Below are 22541 nucleotides of genomic sequence, written 5' to 3'. Positions count from 1 at the left end.
ACATGTCTGTGGAACTTGTTCAGTTTATGTCTTAGTTGTTGAATATTGTTATGTCCATACAAATATTTACACATGTTAAGTTTGCTGAAAATAAACGCAGTTGACAGTGAGAGGACGTTTCTTTTTTTGCTGAGTTTATGTTTGTGTGTGTGCAAGACATAACTACTGCAAAACAACCAACAAAAATTGGTCACAGTTCTTGCAGCTATGTCGGTCGCTGGGTCTGTACTTAGTCACTGGTAAGCTTTTAGGTGACTCCTATGGTAAGTACACCTACAGTTCATCCCTTGGCAGTGGTACTGTAGATTGCTTTATCACTGATCCCAACCGAGTCTCTCAGAGCATTCACAGTCAGCCCACTGACACACCTACACCTGTATCAGATCACAGCAAAATCCCAGTCTATTTGAAAAGCTCAATATTCAATCATGAGGCATCAAAGCCAAAGGGACTGCATAATACTAAGACATGCTATCGATGGAAGGAAAGTAGTGTAGAAACCAACCCCCAAAAATTGGGCAACAACAAATTCAATCCCTTTTAGAAAACGTTTCACTGAAATAGTTAAACTTGTTATTACAAAGCCTAAAGTATATTTGACCTTTCAGCTGCCTTATCAAATCTAAAAATGTCAAGCAGATGACCTAAGAAAATTAACAACAATGACAAATGGTTTGATGAAGAATGCAAAAACCTAAGAAAGAAATTAAGAAACCTATCCAACCAAAAACATAGACCCATGTATTTCACTGTTTCCCACACCAATAAATCCCTTTACATTAAATGTGTGAGAGAGAGCAGGAGAGAGAACAGAATCCATGTTAAACTACTCATTTTCATTCAGTGTTCATGTACAGCGTTGTTGTTTTAGAAAACTAAATTCACTGATCACTCATCTGCAATATAATAGTTATGTCACTTTCACTTAACCTTATTGCTCTAAAAGAGCTTGCTACACTAGGTCTAGGCCTACACAATAATAAGGTTGCATGCTTGCAGACCAGGTGACATTGAGGTCGCATTGTCTAACTTAATGTAACATTTTATTTCAACATATTTGATCAAATAAAACGGCGATCAAACTGGGATACAGTGTTACTACCAAATCACTAGTTGATTGACATTAGAATAATCACATTTCTATCCCGGATTTGGGATCCGCCTCCGTTGTTTAATTTCATGTTCAAACTGGACATGGGTTTCTCACAGATGTGAAGAAGTGCTTTGTATCGACAAATGATGTGGTACTACCACTTTAAAACATGTTGGGAGTTGTCTGCCAATCAGCGCGAATGAGGGGGAGGGAAGAAAGCGGGTGGGTAGCAACAGTTGCCCCGGTGAGGACGAAGCGCCATAGCCACGGTAGCCCTGGCGACAAGAACCCAGCAACGAGAATCAACAACAACAGCCTGAATCCTTGAAAAAAATAAAAACAAAAATACCGGTGGGAAATTCACTTGGAATCAGAGGTGAAACTCTAAACATATTAGATAGTTTACGTGTGCTTCTAACATTTCAAATGAAACATTATGTTGGATGCTGCTGTTTTTCTTTGCCTGTTTTAGTAGCCATTTATAGCAAACTGGTTGCCAACGTCTCTAGCTAGCTAACTTGCTTGTTGGCTCATCAATAGTGTCTCTTGAAACGCGGTGTCTGAGTACATTGTGCCTGACATGACGCTTTAATACCCAGGCCGTTGTTATGGCGATGTCAAATGCACGATATGGGTACAAAATGGCGGGTGTTGTAGATACGCGAGACAAGCTAACGACCGTTAGCTAGCTCTGCTGTTGACATGCAGCTTGCTGACCAGCTCGAAGCTAATGTTAGCTAGCCAGGCTACGTGGAAAACCACCGTGGCATCTGTCAAATAATGTTCAAACTTTACCCATCTTATCAGCTTTAACGCAAAATGTCCTTCTGTCTGGCTGAGGCAGAGGTTGACAACGTTAGCTAGCTAGTTGCTGCTAGCCAATCTCACTGCGAGCTGATAGTAGTAGCCTGGATAAAACAAATTAAAAAGCTAACTAAAGATGCATTGTAAATGAGAAGAAATAGCCGGCCAGATGTTTTAGTTCTCAAGCCCGTACGAAGGCAAGAAAGGTGACACTGGGAAGTGAAGTCAAGCAAGCAATGTGAAGAGGGGCGTGTCAGTGAGGGGCGCGACTGACTATATTATGCAGATGTAAGTTACAGTGGCAAGGACCTTGAAACATGGGGGGGCATTTGCGTTAATTCCAAACACTAACTCATTCACTTGGATAGCTAAACTGAAATTTGTCCAGTAATGTATATCTTCGTCTCATTTTGGCAACCGCAAAGGTCATATATAGTTTTTTGCTGAGTATTGGCTACTCAATAAAACCCATACTATTGAATAGGCTAAAAAGGGGTGAAATGGTAGTGTTCTTGAAAACATTTTGCTTCACATCTGTAAACCTGCTATACTGTTATAAATTCCACAGAGCAGTGTCTCTTCTGTATATGAGAGACTGCGAGGGAGAGAAGGGTTTGGTACTTTAGGGAGAAATAGACATGTCAAACCTAGAGGCTGGATATTCTATTCTAAAAGAGTGGCCTAAATTCTGTAGTTTGTCCAGACACCATGTTATTACCCCTTCATTAACCATGTAAATTACAAGTGAACTAAAAGTAAAAACAACACCAATGCTTTACGCAGTGTCAATAGACACACGGGACTGCAACTCATGTTGCAGTCCCGTGAAGATCAGTTGGTGTGTTCGATTCCCACGAGGGACCAGTACAAAAAAAGTATTAAAATGAATGCACTCACTACTGTAAGGCGCTCTGGATATGAGTGTCTGCTAAATCACAAACATGTAAATGTAAAAAGCCTTCTGGCCTGTAGCAGCAGCAGTCACATTAGAGATGACTGATCACATTACAGGTAACGGGACACCAAATGCATGCCTTTCTTTCCCTTCAAGCCTTCTCCTTCCCCACACCTCTTCTCTAGCTGTACCACTAACAGTCTTTGAAGGGGAAATCTCAGTCATAAGTGAATTGACTCATTATTAGGCCCAGACAGAATATGTGTAAAGAAGCAGAAGTTCCCCATGTGTTTAGCAATTTCAATTATGGAATTAATTAGAGGCAGTGCTACAATACATTAATTACGGTGGTATAATTGTTTAAAATGTATGTAAACTGTGTTTAAACTTCTCTGTCTGTATTCGGTCTCTAAATGTTTTCAATCACGAGCAGCACCATATCAACAAGTACAATTCAGAGTATGTGCAAATGCACATGGCGAATAAAGGTGATTCTGATTCTGAGACAGCGGTAAAAAGCCAGGTGCTGATAAGAAACCTCTCCTGCTGGGTTCCATCTGGCCTCACTGACTCAATCATTATCACGTTAAGGAACAGTCTGGATGATGATGATGATGATTGGGCCCCATTAAAGATAAAGCAACAATTTAACAATTACTATCTATAGCTACACTGAACAAAAATATAAACACAACATGTAAAGTGTTGGTCCATATTTCTTGAGCTGAAATAAAAGATCCCAGAAATGTTCCATACACACAAAAAGCTTATTTCTCTCAAATTTTGTTCACAAATTTGTTTACATCCCTGTTAGTGAGCATTTCTCCTTTGCCAAGATAATCCATCCATCGGATAGGTGTGGCATATCAAGAAGCTGATTAAACAGTATGATTATTACACAGGTGCATCTTGTGCTGGGGACAATGGAAGGCCACTCTAAAATGGACAGTTGTATCACACAACACAATGCCACAGATGTCATGTTTTGAGGGAGCGTGCAATTGGCATGCTGACTGCAGGAATGTCCACCAGAGCTGTTGCCAGACAATTGAATGTTCATTTTTCATTTTTCCATAAGCCGCCCTAATGTCGTTTTAGAGAATTTGTCAACCGGCCTCACAACCACAGACCATGTGTCACCACGCCAGCCCAGGATCTCCACATCTGGCTTCTTCACCTGCGGGATTGTCTGAGACCAGGCACCCAGACAGCTGATGAAACTGTGGGTTTACACAACTGAAGAGTTTCTGCACAAACTGTCAGAAACAGTCTCGGGGAAGCTCATCTGCTTGCTCATCATCCTCACCAGTGTCTTGACCTGACTGCAGTTCGACTTCGTAACCGACATGGGAAAATTCTCACCTTTGATGGTCACTGGCACGCTGGAGAAGTGTTCTCTTCATGGATGAATCCTGGTTTCAACTGTACTGGGCAGATGGCAGACTGTGTGTATGGCATTGTGTGAGCGAGCGGTTTGCTGATGTCAAAGTTATGAACAGAGTGCCCCATAGTGGGGGTGGGGTTATGGTATGGACAGGCATAAGCTACGGACAACGAACACAATTGCATTTTATCAATGCCAATTTGAATGCACAGATATAATGTGAAGAGATCCTGAGGCCCATTGTCGTGCCATTCATCCGCTGCCATCAGCTCATGTTTCAGCATGATAATGCACAGCTCCATGTCACAAGGATCTGTACACAATTCCTGGAAGCTGAAAATGTCCCAGTGCTTCCATGACCTGCATACTCTCCAGGCATGTCACCCATTGAGCATGTTTGGGATGCTCTGGGTTGATGTGTACTACAGTGTGTTCCAGTTCCCGCTGATACCCAGCAACTTCACACAGCCATTGAAGAGGAGTAGGACAACATTCCATTGGCCACAATCAACAGCCTGATCAACTCTATACGAAGGAGGCGTCTCAATGCATGAAGCAAATGGTGGTCACACCAGATACTGACTGGTTTTCTGATCCATGCCCCTACCTTTTAAAAAAATAGGTATCTGTGACCAACGAATGCATATCTGTATTCCCAGCCATGTGAAATCCACAGAGCCTGGTGAATTTATTTCAATTGACTGATTTCCTTATATGAACTGTAACTCAGTAAAATCTTTGAAATGGTTTCATGTTGCTTTTATATTTTTTATTCATTGTAGATTAGCCTGGTCCTCGATCTGTTTGTGCTCTTTCCAACAACATTGCTGTCATTGTCAAGCCAAACAAAAAGACTGGCACCCAGGCTTCAGCTAGATCTCTCAGCTAACAAGATTTTATTTTATTTTTCACATATTCAGTGTCTGAGTCCCAGTTCTCGTGATGGCCACGACAGGCTACGTTGGGGAGTTGCAGCCCGTGACGACCCAGCCCCAAGGGGCAGCGAGTGTGACGGTGGCTGGACAGTCCTCAGCATCCGCTGCCCCACACACCGTGGTAGCTCCTACGCAGCAGTTCCTGGCTCAGCTTCAGACCACAGTGGGGGCTCCTGCAGCCGCAGCAGGACACACCACACCCCCTGCACAAGCCACTCCCACAGCGGCACAGAAGACAGCAGGTATTGTTTCTGCCAGTATAGTTTTTCATTTGATTGTAATACATTTATTAATTGCGATGTATAAATAAATATTTACATTGTTTCATTGATACATTTATGTACTTTTATGGCATTTTGAGTCATGTCTTATAGGTATGCAATGCAATAAATTAACCCTAGTGTCTGTATCAGTTGTCCAGGTGGCGCCCACACAGGCTCCTCCCCCCCAGACCCAGTATGTGACGGCTGAGATCCAGGGTTCCTCATCACAGGCCAACAACGCCCAGAACGCCCCCCAATACATCGTAGTCACCGTCACAGGTGAGCCGAGCTCAGCAGCACATCACATGCTACTGACTGTAGACTTAATTTATCTGAAGTCATGACCGACACTAGTCTGGTCCCAGATCTGTTTGACAACTCCTATGGTGATTGTCACGCAGACCATAAGAGTTGGCAAGAAAGCACAGACACCTGGGACCAGGCTACATTATTGCAGCATTTCATTCAGAAACCTGACCATTTGTATTTATTTAATTTTATTGACCCTTTATTTAACTAGGCAAGTCAGTGAAGAACAAGTTATTATGTACAATGATGGCCTACCAAAAGGCCTTCTGCGGAAATGGGGGCTGGGATTAAAAATAAAATGAAAGCACAAAACATGGTGCAAACATTATTTTAGCTTAGAAATAGGTATGATATGCTTTACAGAGATTATAAATGATAAAACTAAAGATAAATTAGAATCAGATTACGTTGGTGTCACGTTCTTAGATGGGCCTGAGAGAGAGGAAGTAACAACTCTCATAGCTTCCTGTTCAAGCTCTGTTCTTGATCTTAAGAGAGCCGTTCTGATTCACAGTTTCTACCAAATGAATCTAAAAACCTGCAATGAGTGGAATGTCTCTGATTGCTGTGAACTCTGTCCCTGTGCTCTTGCTTATCATGAAGAGGTTGTGTACTGTAATATGTGGGTGTAGTGGCTCAGAGAGAAGTCACAATTTCATATTAACAGGTCTCGCTCTCTCTCTCTCTTTTTCTCTCTCCCTTTCTCTCTTTCCCTTTCTCTCTCTCTCTCTCCCCCTTTCTCTCTCTCTATCCCCCCTCTCTCACTCTCTCCCTTTCTCTCTTTCTCTCTCTCTCTCTCCCTTTCTCTTTCACTCTCTCTCCACAGAGGGCTCTCTCCATTCAAGTGACTCTGTGTCTGACTCGAGCCCTCCTCCAGCTGTGGTACAGCAGACTGGGGTTCCCACACAGGTGGTGCAGCAGGTGCAAGCAGCACAGCAGGTAGAGGTCCCTTCCCCTCTCTCATTCACACCTGGGTCATGTTCATTAGGCACCAAACAGAAGAAAACAGATTAAAACACAGCAGGTAGAGGTCCCTTCCCCTCTCTCATTCACACCTGGGTCATGTTCATTAGGCACCAAACAGAAGAAAACAGATTAAAACACAGCAGGTAGAGGTCCCTTCCCCTCTCTCATTCACACCTGGGTCATGTTCATTAGGCACCAAACAGAAGAAAACAGATTAAAACAGAGAGGTGACTATCTGAACTTTTTCTCTTTCATGCCCTAATGAACATGATCTTGGTAGACACATGATATTGCAACAATTGCAACTTGAAACCACACAGAAAAAAATGGTTTATTATTCGCAACTCATCATAAGACTTGGTGAAGCCAAAATAGTGCTGACATAAAGTATTTATGCATCCCTTCGGTATTTGGTGTCCAGCATTGGTGCACTATTATGTGGAAAATGAGAAGTGATAGTCTCAGCAGTTATGGGTTTTACGGTAACAACCTCTGAACAAACCAAGAATTGAGGAAAAACTATCGAAACTAGCATTTGCTGTTCCCCGAGAGAACTTGGCCGGAAATAGCTCAAAATACTTACTAGTCTCTCAAGCCTATGGTGTCTAACTGCTCTCAGATGGCAAAACAGTAACTCAGATGTTTTATTGTCACACACTGGATAGGTGCAGTGAAATGTGTTGTTTTATAGGGTGAGCCATAGTAGTACGCTGTGAAACATGTGTTGGACAAGTCAGGACATGGGAAGCATGAGGAAAAATGTTCAGTTCTCGTCACACCCAGTTTGAGCTGATGTAACAGGGCTATTATCTTAGCTACCAGACGCTATTGTCTTAGCTACACACTGTGTGAATCTATCTGTGTTGTGTTTTCTGTCCTTAGAGGTCAGTGGTGCAGGCAACGTCCCAGATCACAGCCAAGACTGAACAGGGTATCACCACCCAGCTGAGTGTCACCAACCTGCAGCCTGTCCACCTCACTCAGGAGGTAAGACACACACACACACACACACAAAAACACACACACACACACACACACACACACACACACACACACACACACACACACACACACACACACACACACACACACACACACACACACACACACACATACTCTCTCAAAAATGCATAACACACATGTACAAGACATAAACGGAACACCACACATAACACAGAAATATACACACACACATAACCATCCTTTGAGCTAAAGATAGTATATATAATTCAACAACCACACGCTGTATTGCATTGTATTATGTATTCATTTGGTCCTGCTGAGCCAGATAAACATCACAACATTTCCCTCCTGGTTGGTTGGTTCCAGAGTTCGCATAGCAAACAGAGAGAGAGGGATGAGACAGACGTAGGGAGAGACCGAGAGGTAGAGGAGGAGTGGACAACAGCAGAGCAGAGCAGGACAGACGCACAGTACTTTGCATGGGTGCCGTCAGACAGACACCCAGACATGCAGACAGATGGACACAGCCTCCAGGAGTACCCCTCCTACTTCCCCCTCTCCCTCCCCCTGACCTTCCCTCCCTTCGCCTTGTCCCTGTCGGTGCTCTCCCTGGGCTGGGAGGGGATGGAGATGGGAGGCTACCCCACGGTCACCACAGCCCAAGGACAGCCACTCCTGTTTGACGCAGCCTCTGCCCTCAGAGTAGGTCAATTAGGTAGAATTTCTGCCTTAGTCTCCCACTACTAAGTGCAGTTTTAACTTAAAGATGCACTATGCAGAAATTGCTCTGCCATTTCCGGGCTCCTGAGTGGCGCAGCGGTCTAAGGCACTGCATCTCAGTGGAAGAGGCGTCACTACAGTCCCTGGTTCGAATCCAGGCTGTATCACATCCAGCTGTGATTGGGAGTCCCATAGGGCGCTGCACAATTGGCCCAGCGTCGTCCGGGGTAGGCCGTCATTGTAAATAGGAATTTGTTCTTAAGTGACTTGCCTAGTTAAATAAAGGTTCAATAAAAAATAGTTTGCCTGATTTCAGTTTATGTGACAAAACAAGCAGTTATAAGTGTGGAGAATCATTGTACCATCTAAACCACTGTGAGATATTGTTTCCCTAACCAGAAATATGGTATTTTCAGCTGTTTGAAGCTGGTGTACAAAACCTAGTAAAAGACGCAAAAAAGAAACTTATGAACAGGAAGCAGAGAAATACATAGAACAGATCTACCACTTCTGAGACTTGTTTTCAGTGAGAATGGCAGATCCATAACACACGTATGTGAATGGAATCGGGTCGCCCCAAAATGACTTTTTGCAGCTTTAAATGGAAGTTAGGTATCCTAGAGAGGCTGTCAGTGGGTAACAGAGTGGAGTGGGATTAAGGCAGAGACAACACAGTAGGTAGGAAAGAGCAATGTGAAGGGTAAGGGGAGCAGCCTGCAAGTCAAGGTCATTTTCCCATTGAAGTGAATGAGCCCGTGATTGATGTGGTATGCCTCATGATTGACTACGGTTGAAATATTTGGACACACTTCAAAGGAAATTGGAGGAGGGGGAGTAGATTAGTGTTTTGACCGACTCTGTGTGTGTACTCATGCCTGCATGTGTGTGTGTGTGTGTGTGTGTCCCAGGTGCAGCAGCAGCTCCAGCAGGTGCCAGTGCAGCATGTGTACACCAATCAGGTGCAGTATGTTGAAGGGGGAGACAACAACTACACCACCAGCACAATGTAAGCTTTCCTCTCCACTACTCTCTCTGAACACTGTCTATGGTGATATAATGCTATGCCACTATGCTTATATAGTTTGTTAACTGTTGCTAACTAGCTAGCTTGATCACCTCAACTTCTAAAACTAGACAGTGGAGTAAGCCAGACAGCACAGACAGATCTGGGACTGCTATTTTTGTGATGCAGTGGTTCATCTTTCAAGACAACAGTTATACTGCTGAATTTGAAAATAACTGTCCTTCTGTCCTCCCCTGCTCCCTCCCCTGCTTCCTACCTCCCTCTCTCCAGTCGCTCAGGCAGCTTCACCTACACAGACACCCCTCTGTACACTCAGACCACCGCCGCCCCTTACTACGAAGCCCCTCCCACCTCTGGCTCACAGGTCCCCACCACCGGCACACCCCTGACCGTCTCCGTGACAACGGGCTCCACCGGTGGTGTGTCTATGTACGTGGCTGGCACAGGCCAGATTGTGGCCAATCCGGCGGCCACCTCTGGTGGTGGGGCAACGGTGGTGGCGACAGGGGGAACAGCCAATGGGACTGGGGAAGGGGCAGGGGCTAATGGAAGCGGGGGCAGCTATGTGATCCAGGGGGGGTACATGCTGAGTGGCAACAGTCAGGGGGGCTACTCCACCCACAACGCCCGCTCCTCTCCTGCCACCGTCAGTACAACAGAGGGCGAGGAGGGTAGTGGCGTACCGTCGGCAGACAAAAAGGTATGAGACAGAGACGCCAATCTCAATACTATTCTCTCACACACACCTTTCAGTGTTCTACTAGTCTCAATACTATTCTCTCACACACACCTTTCAGTGTTCTACTAGTCTCAGTACTAGACTGTAGGAGGGACATGGCTATTCTCCTAGTCTCAGTACTAGACTGTAGGAGGGACATGGCTGTTCTACTAGTCTCAGTACTAGACTGTTGGTGGGACATGGTTGTTCTACTAGTCTCAGTACTAGACTGTAGGAGGGACATGGCTGTTCTACTAGTCTCAGTACTAGACTGTTGGTGGGACATGGTTGTTCTACTAGTCTCAGTACTAGACTGTAGGAGGGACATGGCTGTTCTCCTAGTCTCAGTACTAGCCTGTAGGAGGGACATGGCTTCATCATGTTATATTGTTATATCGTTGTCCCTGCACTACAGCCCCTCCCAAGCTTACTTCTGCCCCCCTCATGTCTCTATTATAACGAATGATTGATAATATATAACGTTCAGGAACCAAACCGATCAGTCGTGTGTGTTTGTTGACTGACCCATCCATTTGTCCCTTCTCTCTGTGTGTCCCTCTCTGCCAGGTGCAGTGGCTGCTAGATAACTATGAGACAGCTGAAGGGGTCAGTCTGCCTCGCTCCACCCTCTACTGCCACTACCTGCTGCACTGCCAGGAGCAGAAGCTGGAGCCCGTCAACGCTGCCTCCTTTGGGAAGCTGATCAGATCCGTGTTCATGGGGCTACGCACACGCCGCCTGGGCACCCGGTGAGACGGGTTATATCATACAGACACGCACACGCCGCCTGGGCACCCGGTGAGACGGGTTATATCATACAGACACGCACACGCCTGGGCACCCGGTGAGACGGGTTATATCATACAGACACGCACACGCCGCCTGGGCACCCGGTGAGACGGGTTATATCATACAGACACGCACACGCCGCCTGGGCACCCGGTGTGACGGGTTATATCATACAGACACGCACACGCCGCCTGGGCACCCGGTGAGACGGGTTATATCATACAGACACGCACACGCCGCCTGGGCACCCGGTGAGACGGGTTATATCATACAGACACGCACACGCCGCCTGGGCACCCGGTGAGACGGGTTATATCATACAGACACGCACACGCCGCCTGGGCACCCGGTGAGACGGGTTATATCATACAGACACGCACACGCCGCCTGGGCACCCGGTGAGACGGGTTATATCATACAGACACGCACACGCCACCTGGGCACCCGGTGAGACGGGTTATATCATACAGACACGCACACGCCGCCTGGGCACCCGGTGAGACGGGTTATATCATACAGACACGCACACGCCGCCTGGGCACCCGGTGAGACGGGTTATATCATACAGACACGCACACGCCACCTGGGCACCCGGTGAGACGGGTTATATCATACAGACACGCACACGCCCCTAAAGCTTAGGCTGAATCAGAGGCTGAATTGTGTATGTGTTCCAGGGGGAACTCCAAGTACCACTATTACGGCCTGAGGATCAAGGCCTGCTCCTCTCTGATTAGACTGATGGAGGACCAGCAGCACCTGGCCATGAGACAGCAGCCCTTCTCTCAGAAACAGAGGTGGACTATCAGCCTCTGTCTCTCTCTGCATCTCTCTGTCTCACTCTCTCTGTCTCTCTCTCTCTCTGCGTCTCTGCCTCTCTCTGTGTCTCTCTGTCTCTCTCTGCATCTCTCTGTCTCACTCTCTCTGTCTCTCTCTCTCTCTCTCTCTCTCTCTCTCTGCGTCTCTCTGTCTCTCTCTCTTTTCTCCTCTTTCACTCTCACAGTGCCTCAAACACTGTCTCCCTCTAGCACTCTAACAGTTGCTCTCTTTCCTACCCTCTCATTCTTTCTCTCTGTCTCTCACTCTCTGTCTCTCACTCTCTGTCTCTCTTTCCCCCTCTCTCACTCTCTGTCTCTCTTTCCCCCCTCTCTCACTCTCTCTTTCCCCCTCTCTCACTCTCTGTCTCTCTTTCCTACCCTCTCTCACTCTCTGTCTCTCTTTCCCCCCTCTCTCTCACTCTCTGTCTCTCTCACTCTCTGTCTCTCTTTCCCCCTCTCTCACTCTCTGTCTCTCTTTACCCCCTCTCTCACTCTCTCTCTCACTCTCTGTCTCTCTTTCCTACCCTCTCACTCTCTGTCTCTCTTTCCTACCCTCTCTCACTCTCTGTCTCTCTTTCTTCCCCTCTCACTCTCTCTGTCTCCCTTTCTCTCATTTCATTTCTGTATTTCTGTCCTTATTCCTAGAACTTATTGTGCCATTTTGTTGTATCTCTCTCATTGAAGCCTCCCTGCTGTATAAAGGATCTTCATTATTTTCATCATGAACCCCTCCTTCCTAGGTTGAAGCCGGTGCAGAAGGTGGAGGGGATGACCAATGGCATGGCGGCAGGATCGGGCCAACAGCAGCAGCAGCAGGGGGCGGGGCTCTCTGACATCAGTGCCCAAGTGCAGCAGTACCAGCAGTTCCTGGGTGAGAGGGTGGGGGGTGTCAGGTCTGTCAACACTAGGGGGAATTGGGGTAACACCTTATTGTACCATCTTGGTGTTTAAAGTATATGGTAACAATAAGGACTGGAGTCAATGAGTAGCTACTTCACTTAGTGTTTATATGACCACCAAAGAAACGGAAGAGTGTTTAAAATGTACCTACTATGTAATAACATTTTACCATATTTTACCAAGTACAGTAGAGAAATACAAAGATACAAATCTCAGAGTTATAGACTGACTGATTAACGGAATGGACAATATCGAACCGGGACATTTATTAAACGCTAACCAATGAACTTCAGTAGGTTACAGACAGTGCTAAAACAGGTCAGACATTTACAGTGTCTGGCTTGTGTAAATACACAATTAATATTGTCTTCCGTCCCCATGCAGACGCGTCTCGAACCCTCCCAGAGTTCCCTGACCTTGACCTGCAGGGGAAGGCCCTACCGGAGGGCATAGAACTGGAGCACATCAAGAGCTTCCAGCTGCTGTATCGGGAACACTGTGAGGTGCCTGTCTGTATGTCACACTGGTTGTTTATATGTACAGCATGTTACTGTCTGTCTGTCTGTCTGTACAGAGGCCTACCTCTGTCTGTCTGTACAGAGGCCTACCCCTGTCTGTCTGTCTGTCTACCTCTGTCTGTCTGTACAGAGGCCTACCTCTGTCTGTCTGTGCAGAGGCCTACCTCTGTCTGTCTGTACAGAGACCTACCCCTGTCTGTCTGTACAGAGACCTACCCCTGTTTGTCTGTACAGAGACCTACCCCTGCATGTCTGTACAGAGGCCTACCCCTGTCTGTCTGTACAGAGACCTACCCCTGTCTGTCTGTACAGAGACCTACCCCTGTCTGTCTGTACAGAGACCTACCCCTGTCTGTTTGTACAGATGTCTGTCTGTACAGAGACCTACCCCTGTCTGTCTGTACAGAGACCTACCCCTGTCTGTCTGTCTGTCTGTACAGAGACCTACCCCTGTCTGTCTGTACAGATGACCCCCTGTCTGTCTGTCTGTACAGAGACCTACCCCTGTCTGTCTGTACAGAGACCTACCCCTGTCTGTCTGTACAGAGACCTACCCCCTACCCCTGTCTGTCTGTACAGAGACCTACCCTGTACAGAGACCTGTCTGTCTGTACAGAGACCTACCCCTGTCTGTCTGTACAGAGACCTACAGAGACCTCTGTCTGTCTGTACAGAGACCTACCCCTGTCTGTCTGTACAGAGACCTACTGTACAGTCTGTCTGTACAGAGACCTACCCTGTCTGTCTGTCTGTACAGAGACCTACCCCCTGTCTGTCTGTACAGAGACCTACCCCTGTCTGTCTGTACAGAGACCTACCCCTGTCTGTCTGTACAGAGACCCACCCCTGTCTGTCTGTACAGAGACCTACCCCTGTCTGTCTGTACAGAGACCTACCCCTGTCTGTCTGTACAGAGACCTACCCCTGTCTGTCTGTACAGAGACCTACCCCTGTCTGTCTGTACAGAGACCTACCCCTGTCTGTCTGTACAGAGACCTACCCCTGTCTGTCTGTACAGAGACCTACCCCTGGTGTATGTGTCATTGTTCATTCATCAGTTCTTGTATAGTCCTGTTATGTACATGTCATCTGTACGTCTCACTGTTGTTTCTGTCGGTCCAGCTGTCCTGTGCATCCTTTGCATAAAGGGAGGAACTAAGCTAGTTGATACTGATGGTGCTGGTGTTCCCTCTTTGTTTCCAGGCTATTCTGGACGTGACGATCAACCTGCAGTTCACCCTGGTGGAGACCCTGTGGAAGACCTTCTGGAGGTTTGAAGAGAGCCAGAGTGGAGACACTGGCACACTGGCTGTGTACGTCTTGTCCTGGGACTTCAATATGCTACTAAAGCAACTGTCTTTTTTATTTTTTATATCAAGTCATTTTTTCAAGAATCCTGTGTCATTTTCTAACGTATCTGTATTGTTGTAACAGACATGATGAGTCTGAGAAGCGCCTGCCTAAGGACTGTCTAGTGATCCTGTGTAAGTACGACCCTGTGCTCCGCTGGAGCCGCGACTGTGACAACACCCTGTACCAGGGCCTGGTGGAGATCCTCATCCCCGATGTGCTGCGGCCCATCCCCAGTGAGTTAGAACGCACTACACAACACCACATAATACTGATACAACTACAGAGCAGTATAGAGAGCCTTCAGAAAGTTTTCAAACCTCTTGACCTTTTCCACATTTTGTTGTGTCTGGATTTTTAAATGGATTCAATTGAGATTGTTTGTCACTGGCCTAGACACAATACCCCATAATGTCAACGTGAACTTATGTATTTAGATATTTTTATAAATGAAAATCTGGAATGTCTTGGGTCAATAAGTATTCAACCCCTTTGTTATGGCAAGCCTAAATAAGTTCAGGAGTAAAAATGTACTTAACAAGTCACATAAGTTGCATGGACTCTGTGTTAAACACGATGTTTGAATGACTACCTCCTCTCTGTACCCCACACATACAATTATATGTAAGGTGCCTCAGTTGAGCAGTGAATTTCAAGCACAGATTCAATCCATAAAGACCTGGGAGGTTTTCCAGTGCCTCACAAAGAAGGGAACCTATTGGTAGATGGATGAATATCCCTTTGAGCTGAAGGTATTAATTACACTTTGGATGGTGTATCAAGAAGCCGCTCTGGATTTCACCATGAGGCCAATGGTGACTTTAAAACAGTTACAGAGTTTAATGGCTGTGATAGGAGAAAACTGAGGATCAACAACATTGTAGTTATTCCACAAGACTAACCTAATTGACAGAGTGAAAAGAAATAAGCCTGTACAGAAGAAAAATATGACAAAACAGGCACCAAAGTAATACTGCAAACAAATGTGGCAAAGCAATTCACTTTTTGTCCTGAATACAAAGTGTTATGTTTGGGGCAAATCCATTACAACACAGTACTGAGTACCACTCTCCATATTTCCAAGCATAGTGGTGTCTGCATAATGTTATGGGTATGCTTGTAATCATTAAGTACTGGGGAGTTTTTCAGGATAAAAAAAGAAACAGAATGGTGCTAAACACATTCAGAATCCTAGAGGGAAACCTGGTTCAGTCTGCTTTCCAACAGACACTGAGAGTTGAATTCACCTTTCAGCAGGACAATAACCTAAAACACAAGGCCAAATCTACACTGGAGTTGCTTATTACCAAGAAGACAGTGAATTTTCCTGAGTGGCCGAGTTACAGTTTTGACTTACTGTAAATCTGCTTGACAATCTGTGGCAAGACCTGAAAATGGTTGTCTAGCAATGATCAACAACCAATTTGGCAGAACTTGATGAATTTTGAAATTAATAATTGGCAAATGTTGCACAATCGATGTGTGGACAGCTCTTAGAGACTTACCTAGAAAGACTGACAGCTGTAATCGCTGACAAAGGTGATTCTAACATGTATTGACTCAGGAGGTTGAATACTTATCTAATCAAGATATATTAGTGTTTTTATTTTAAAAACATTTTTTTTACAAATGTTGGAATTTTTCTTCCACTTTGACATTACATAGTATTTTGTGAAGATCGTTGACAAAAAATGACAATTAAATCTATTTGAATCCCACTTTTTACACAACATGTTGTGAATACTTTCTGAAGGCACCTTATAATACTACATAGCACAACATTACACTATACTCAGCGACCTTTTACGCTACTGCTACTCTCTGTTCATCATATATGCATAGTCACTTCAACCATATCTACATGTACATACTACCTCAATCAGCCTGACTAACCGGTGTGTGTATGTAGCCTCGCTACATTTATAGCCTCGCTACTTTTATAGCCTCACTACTTTTATAGTCTCACTACTGTATATAGCCTGTCTTTTTTTACTGTTGTTTTATTTCTTTACTTACCTATTGTTCTCCTAATACCTTTTTTGCACTATTGGTTAGAGCCTGTAAGTAAGTATTTCACTGTAAGGTTTACACCTGTTGTATTCAGTGCACGTGACAAGTAAACTTTGATTTTATTTGATTTTATTACAGTACACAAGACATAGCGTTATACTGCACTACATTATACTATGTGACATGACATAGCTGTAATAAAGCCTGTGTGTAGCTGGTGGAGTCCGGTGCAGGACAGCAGATATGAGTAATAAACGTATTTACTCTAGATTCCACAAATACAACACAAAATATTTGAGCCCACAATAACGGACCGTATTACAAAACAAACAATCACTCACAAACAAACATGGGGGAACAGAGGGTTAAATAATGAACATGTAATTGGGGAATTGAAACCAGGTGTTTAAGACAGACAAAACAAATGGAAAATAAAATGTGGATCGGCGATGGCTAGAAGGCCGGTGACGTCGACCGCCGCTCGAACAAGGAGAGGGACCGACTTCGGCGGAAGTCGTGACAATAGCACTATATTACACTAATTATCTACATAACATGACATAGGCCTGGTGGAGATTCTACATAACACAATAAAACACAGGTTGTTTGAGTTCAAGGACATTCTGTTCACCACCACATAGGAGAGCACATTTAGTTCAGCCCTGTGTCAACCCCTCTCTCTCTCCTGTCCACAGGTGCCTTAACTCAAGCCATCCGCAACTTTGCCAAGAGTCTGGAGAGTTGGTTGACCAACGCTATGATGAACATCCCAGAAGAGATGGTCCGCATTAAGGTGTGTGTCTGCTTTCATGTGTGTTGGGCAGCATGTGTTGGTTTCTGTGGTGAGTGTGTGTTCTTGGTGAGGTCTTGTCACGCTCTCTTTTCTCACTTCCTCCTCTCATCCTCCAGGTAACGTCAGCCAGTTCGTTTGCCCAGACGCTGCGCAGGTACACCTCTCTGAACCACTTGGCCCAGGCAGCCAGGGCTGTGCTACAGAACACAGCTCAGATAAACCAGATGCTCAGCGACCTCAACCGCGTGGACTTCGCCAATGTTCAGGTCCGTCTGACCTAAGACCTGTGGTTACAGTGTATAGTAACAGTCAGACACTGTCCAAACCATAGACGTGTCATTATATTCATATGATGCAGACCAGCACTGATGGTGATCCCTGTAGTGTTTGTTTGGTAGATGTAGTATAATGTCCTAAAGCTCTGTGTGTTGTTGTTGTTGTCGTACTGACATAACACAGGTGGCCTATGTTACCTTGTCATTCAACTACTATATTTTGTAATTATGAAGTGACAAAAATATAAGAGACATGATACTGACGACTCTCTCTCTTTCTCTCCCCTTCCTCCCCTCTTTCTTTCTCTCTCTCACCCCCTCCTCTGTCTCTTTTCCTCTTCCCCTCCTCCTTCTCTCCATACAGGAGCAGGCGTCGTGGGTGTGTCGCTGTGAGGACCGTGTGGTGCAGCAGTTGGAGCAGGACTTCAAGCTGACCCTGCAGCAGCAGAACTCTCTGGAGCAGTGGGCTGCCTGGCTGGACGGGGTGGTCTCCCAGGTCCTAAAGCCCTACCAGGCCAGCACCGCCTTCCCCAAAGCAGCCAAGCTCTTCCTGCTCAAGTGGTCCTTCTACAGGTGAGAATAGGATTAGTCCCATCTAGTACCATGACTGCAAAATACGGTTGAAAATTTCCGGTAATTTCACACATTTTCAACTAGAATCAAATAGGAATAGGCAGGGAGGGAATCCTCCAACTGGGACATTTGGGGAAGGTCCTAACATTTTACAACGCTACTGCTCAGAGACGTTTATTTGTTTATCCATGCCAAACTGAACTCTTCCTCCTCCTCCTCCCCCCCAGTTCCATGGTGATTAGAGACCTGACTCTGCGTAGTGCTGCAAGCTTCGGATCCTTCCACCTGATCAGACTGCTGTATGATGAGTACATGTACTACCTGATAGAACACAGAGTGGCCCAGGCTAAAGGAGAGACACCCATCGCTGTCATGGGAGAGGTACACACACATATACACACGCGCTCACAGTGGCCTAAGCCAAAAAAAGCTAATGTGCTGTTGATATTAGTTACCATTGTTTAGTTGTTACCATTCAATTGTTACTGACTCATTTCCTATGTCTCTCAGTTCGCCAGTCTTGGCCGGAGTTTGAACCCACTGGATCCAGACAAAGGTAACTACCATCCATGTTGTTTGATACAAAGCACATGGCAGCCAGACATAAAGCTACTTATTGAGGATTGCCCAATCCCAGATCAATCCTTACCCCTTACGCATTTGTGGAGATCTGAGGGCATAGGGGGTAGGGGTTAGGGACTCATTTGGGATTGGGCAATCTATTCCTATAACCATGGTTTCTGATATTAACCTTCATCCCACTTGTGTCTGTCTTCCAGAAGAGGAAGAGGAGGAGGAAGAGGAGAGCGATGACGAGTGTCAGGAGCTGTCTCTGCCCTCTGACGGGGCGGGGCTGGGGGAGGAGTCTCTGGAGCCGCCTACCAAGCTGGCCAGAACCGACCAGAGAGTACTCTTTACCACGGGCCAGGACTGAACACACACACACACACTGATACACACATGCACAAACACACTTCGATTCACAGACTGACTTACACAAATACTCACACATAACTGCATTGATTGATAAACATTTGTATACACACATACACCAAGATACCCTTGTATACACTAATATGTACACTAGAGGTTGACACGGGAGTGAAAATTCATTCCTGTTCTGTCTTGTCCTGTAAAAAATGTTTCCTGTAATGCCCGGATCCTGCAGCGTTTCTATAACCCCGGAACTTTCCTGTCCCATTCTGATAAATATCACTCCCTTCCCATGCAGATTTTTACACACAGAAATAATTTCTTCCGTTACGCCTCGATCACACCAATAGCGTCATTGCATTTTGGTACACCAGATGTACATTCATTTCCACTGGAACACTGTGTTGCCTTGCAGCATTGCGTTGCAGAGGCAGTTGCAGTGCGTTCTGTGTGGTGGAAACGTTGGAGTTATCGAACGTATGCATCAGACTGTATGTGAAGACGGCCTGACAGAAATGGTAGCAGAAGGTGAAGGTTAAACTTTTGTTGAACACATCCAGATGATGCTGCGTACCATTTTGTGTAATGACACTATCGTGTGATCGGGGCGTAGAGTAGTGACTGGCTCCAACTGAAGCGAGGCGTGAGAGTGAGCTGGAAGGAAGGAAATGATCATTATATTTAGATGTTTTCATTAAGTTGAACGACATTAGGCCTACACAGTTTATTTGAATTAAATGCTCCACACATTACCATCCTGTGGTTTGTCGATCCTGTGCTGTCCCGAACATGACTCTAGAACTTCCCATTCCTGACAGACCTGTTCCCATGTCAACCTCTAGTGTACAGTTTCTACACACATTTGAGTGTAGATACTGTACACACACACACACACATGTTCATACACTCAATCAAAATTTCTGCAGTCTCTACACATAGATGCTGACCCATCAGTACACAGACACACACACACACAGTCCCAATAAGGTCTGTATGGCACAAGTCTGCTGTAAGCACAGATACCACACATGCATGGATGGACACACAATCACCGGTCCGGCATTGCTGCACAAAGGACACAGGGTGAACTTACACACACACGCCCAACCCATGGAGTGAAGAGAAAGTGTTTGTTGTCACTTGAATGGATCTGTGTATTGAACAAGGACCTGCCATGTTTCTCTGTGTTGGTGTCACTGGCTGACAACAGGGCAGTGCAATGTACATGCCAACCTAAACTACCCTCCAACAACTGTCTGCTGTACCAAGGTGGTCCTGAAGATGTGACGGTTAACAGTTTGTCCTCCCTTACCCAACCCTTCTGTATAGGGAGGAATGGAAGGAGGAAGAGGAAATGGCTGCTTACGATTCTGCAGTTCTAAATTGTTCAGTTAGCTCTCACTCTCATGTCAATCAAAGCCCAAGAGCCAGTCAGAAGGAGATGGGGCATGTGGGTGACAGCAGATAGACTGTAAAGAGAGTTGTTGTGTGTGATGCTTGTGGTGTGTGCGTGTGTGCTGGGGTCCTACTGCTGTGCTGTATTTTTAGGGTGCGATTGAACATGCGTGGATTTCTGTGATTGTGTGTCTTGTAACGTGTGTCTGGTTGTACGATTGTTGAGTCTGTGCTTCAGAAGAAGTGTTGACTGTATATTTGGTGGATATTTTCAAAGGCATTCAAAATCATTTTGGGTGAATGTTTTTATTGGTTCTTTTTAATTTGATTTGTTCCTTTCCTAAAAAAGAGTTTCATGGTTTTGGGGGTTCCTGTTACAACCACTCACACACGCACACAAAAGATAGAACCCTGGTTTAAAGGTGTTTCCATGTCAACCCCACAGATGTGGAACAGTAGTCCCAGGATTCTCTCCGCTGCAGTGTCCATCTGCCTCTGCTGCTGAATGTGCAGTTCTGTAAAGAGAGATCAGTTCAATATATATTCCTGTTTGTGTTTTCAAGTGCTTCATTGCCATCTGTTTTGTTGGTTTCTGTTGGGACCTTTGTGGCCTCTTGTTGTCCACACGTCATTGCGCCAGCCTTATTTTTTATGTTTATCTTTTTCATTTCTGCACCAGACATTTCTGATTTCAAATAATTACTTTGTTTACATATTCCAAGAAGGACTGTGCTGGACTGAGTTAAAATGCGATAATATAATTATATATGTGTGTCACTCTATTTCCTTTTCATTGTCACAAAGTGAACCTTTCTTGTCTGGTGATGTGGTGTCAATCTGTCACACACTAAGTATATGTTGTGTGTATGTGTATTTACTGAGAGTCGTTATTGAGTGTATGTTTGATTTCAGTTCTCCTCAAATGAGCTCTCCATACATACACACGCCAAGGGTCCTGCTTCGTTTGCACAGTCACAGTCAATAACTGTCCTTTTATATGGTGAGATGTCAGTAGCCTGATCCCAAATATGTTTGTACTATCTTGCCAACTCCTGGTTTGACAATGACCATATAAGTTGGCGAGACAGCACAAACTGATCGGGTACCAGGCTAGAATATAACAGTTCTGCCTATTTATCACAGACAGTCTCCAATTCGAGATCCCTATAGATCTCTTTCATGTACAGTACTGTATATCTGTGTCTGATGGAATCGCAGCACACAGGTGTAAGGTATTCTGAGGAAGACCCTTACAGTCGGTGCCATTGTTGTATGGGTTTAGCATGGTCCCAGATCTGTTTGTGCTGTCTTATAGAAGTTGGAATGACAGCACAAGCAGATCTGGGGTCAGGCTCGATGTGAAACGAGACAGGTGAATCAGACACCCTATCTTCCTCTACATCTCTCATTCTGTCTCACTCGTTTCCTTCCTGCTAATGTTTTTCTGCTGTTGTTCTGTTGTTGAAGCCATTTTCATAGAACATTGTCCACCACGATCAGTTCGGTTGTTCAACATGTATTGTATGAACATTTCATTGCATTTAAGTGTCACAAGAATGTTTTCAAAGGCAGCAATGCATATCTTGAGCACGTAGTGTGGACCTCTAAACCAGCATGTTTAACACTCTGGGGCGTCTGCTGCTACCACAGCTGATGATATATCCTCCCATGTCCTGCGGATCTCCCTATACGATGGCCATTCTTTTCCAGACAAAAAATGTTTGTCATTTTTATAGAGTTCAGTTTCTTACTTCTAAAAACAAAAATGGTATTGTGTGGCAGTGTTTTATGAATTTGGTCAAATACACGTATGACTGTGCCTTTGGGAGGTTGTAGAATGCACTTCAAATGTTTTTAATTTTAAAGATATAAAATAAATTAAGAATTTTTTAAGTTGTCACACCCTTGCCCTTGTTTTCTCCTCTGAAATGTACAGACTAGTTTCCGTTGGAGCAGGATGTGAGGACTCTACACTGTGATGCACAAAGACTGTACTTTCCATCACAGTGGCTGTGGTGCATTCATTCGTGCAAACTGTTTCAGAAAATCAATGTTTATATTGGACAAATTTATGTAGGTCCCCACCCATTTCGTCCAGTTTAATTCCGTTTGG

At 45.1% G+C, this 22541-nt stretch overlaps 1 protein-coding gene across 2 annotated transcripts; it reads left to right on the top strand.

The window, feature by feature from the left end:
• Positions 1 to 1315: 1315 nt before the first annotated feature.
• On the top strand, positions 1316 to 22328 carry rfx1a (regulatory factor X, 1a (influences HLA class II expression)). Of its 2 annotated transcripts, none has more exons than XM_042315769.1 (19): positions 1316 to 1469; positions 5097 to 5353; positions 5525 to 5653; positions 6510 to 6622; positions 7532 to 7636; positions 9241 to 9338; positions 9627 to 10056; positions 10648 to 10823; positions 11541 to 11660; positions 12422 to 12552; positions 12966 to 13084; positions 14303 to 14412; positions 14534 to 14685; positions 17155 to 17252; positions 17369 to 17518; positions 17892 to 18100; positions 18328 to 18481; positions 18611 to 18656; positions 18880 to 22328. In XM_042315769.1, exons 2-19 carry the CDS (start codon positions 5119 to 5121, stop codon positions 19032 to 19034), a joined length of 2730 nt encoding a protein of 909 aa, XP_042171703.1. In that variant the 5' UTR covers positions 1316 to 1469; positions 5097 to 5118; the 3' UTR covers positions 19035 to 22328. The 2 variants fall into 2 exon arrangements, with proteins under 2 accessions (XP_042171703.1, XP_042171702.1); XM_042315768.1 differs by having other exon boundaries at positions 10642 to 10823.
• The last annotated feature ends 213 nt before the right edge of the window (positions 22329 to 22541 follow it).

Source organism: Oncorhynchus tshawytscha, unplaced genomic scaffold (genome assembly GCF_018296145.1).
Source record: "Oncorhynchus tshawytscha isolate Ot180627B unplaced genomic scaffold, Otsh_v2.0 Un_contig_9053_pilon_pilon, whole genome shotgun sequence".
Lineage (NCBI taxonomy): Eukaryota > Metazoa > Chordata > Actinopteri > Salmoniformes > Salmonidae > Oncorhynchus > Oncorhynchus tshawytscha.
This window is presented reverse-complemented; position numbering and strand designations above follow the sequence as displayed.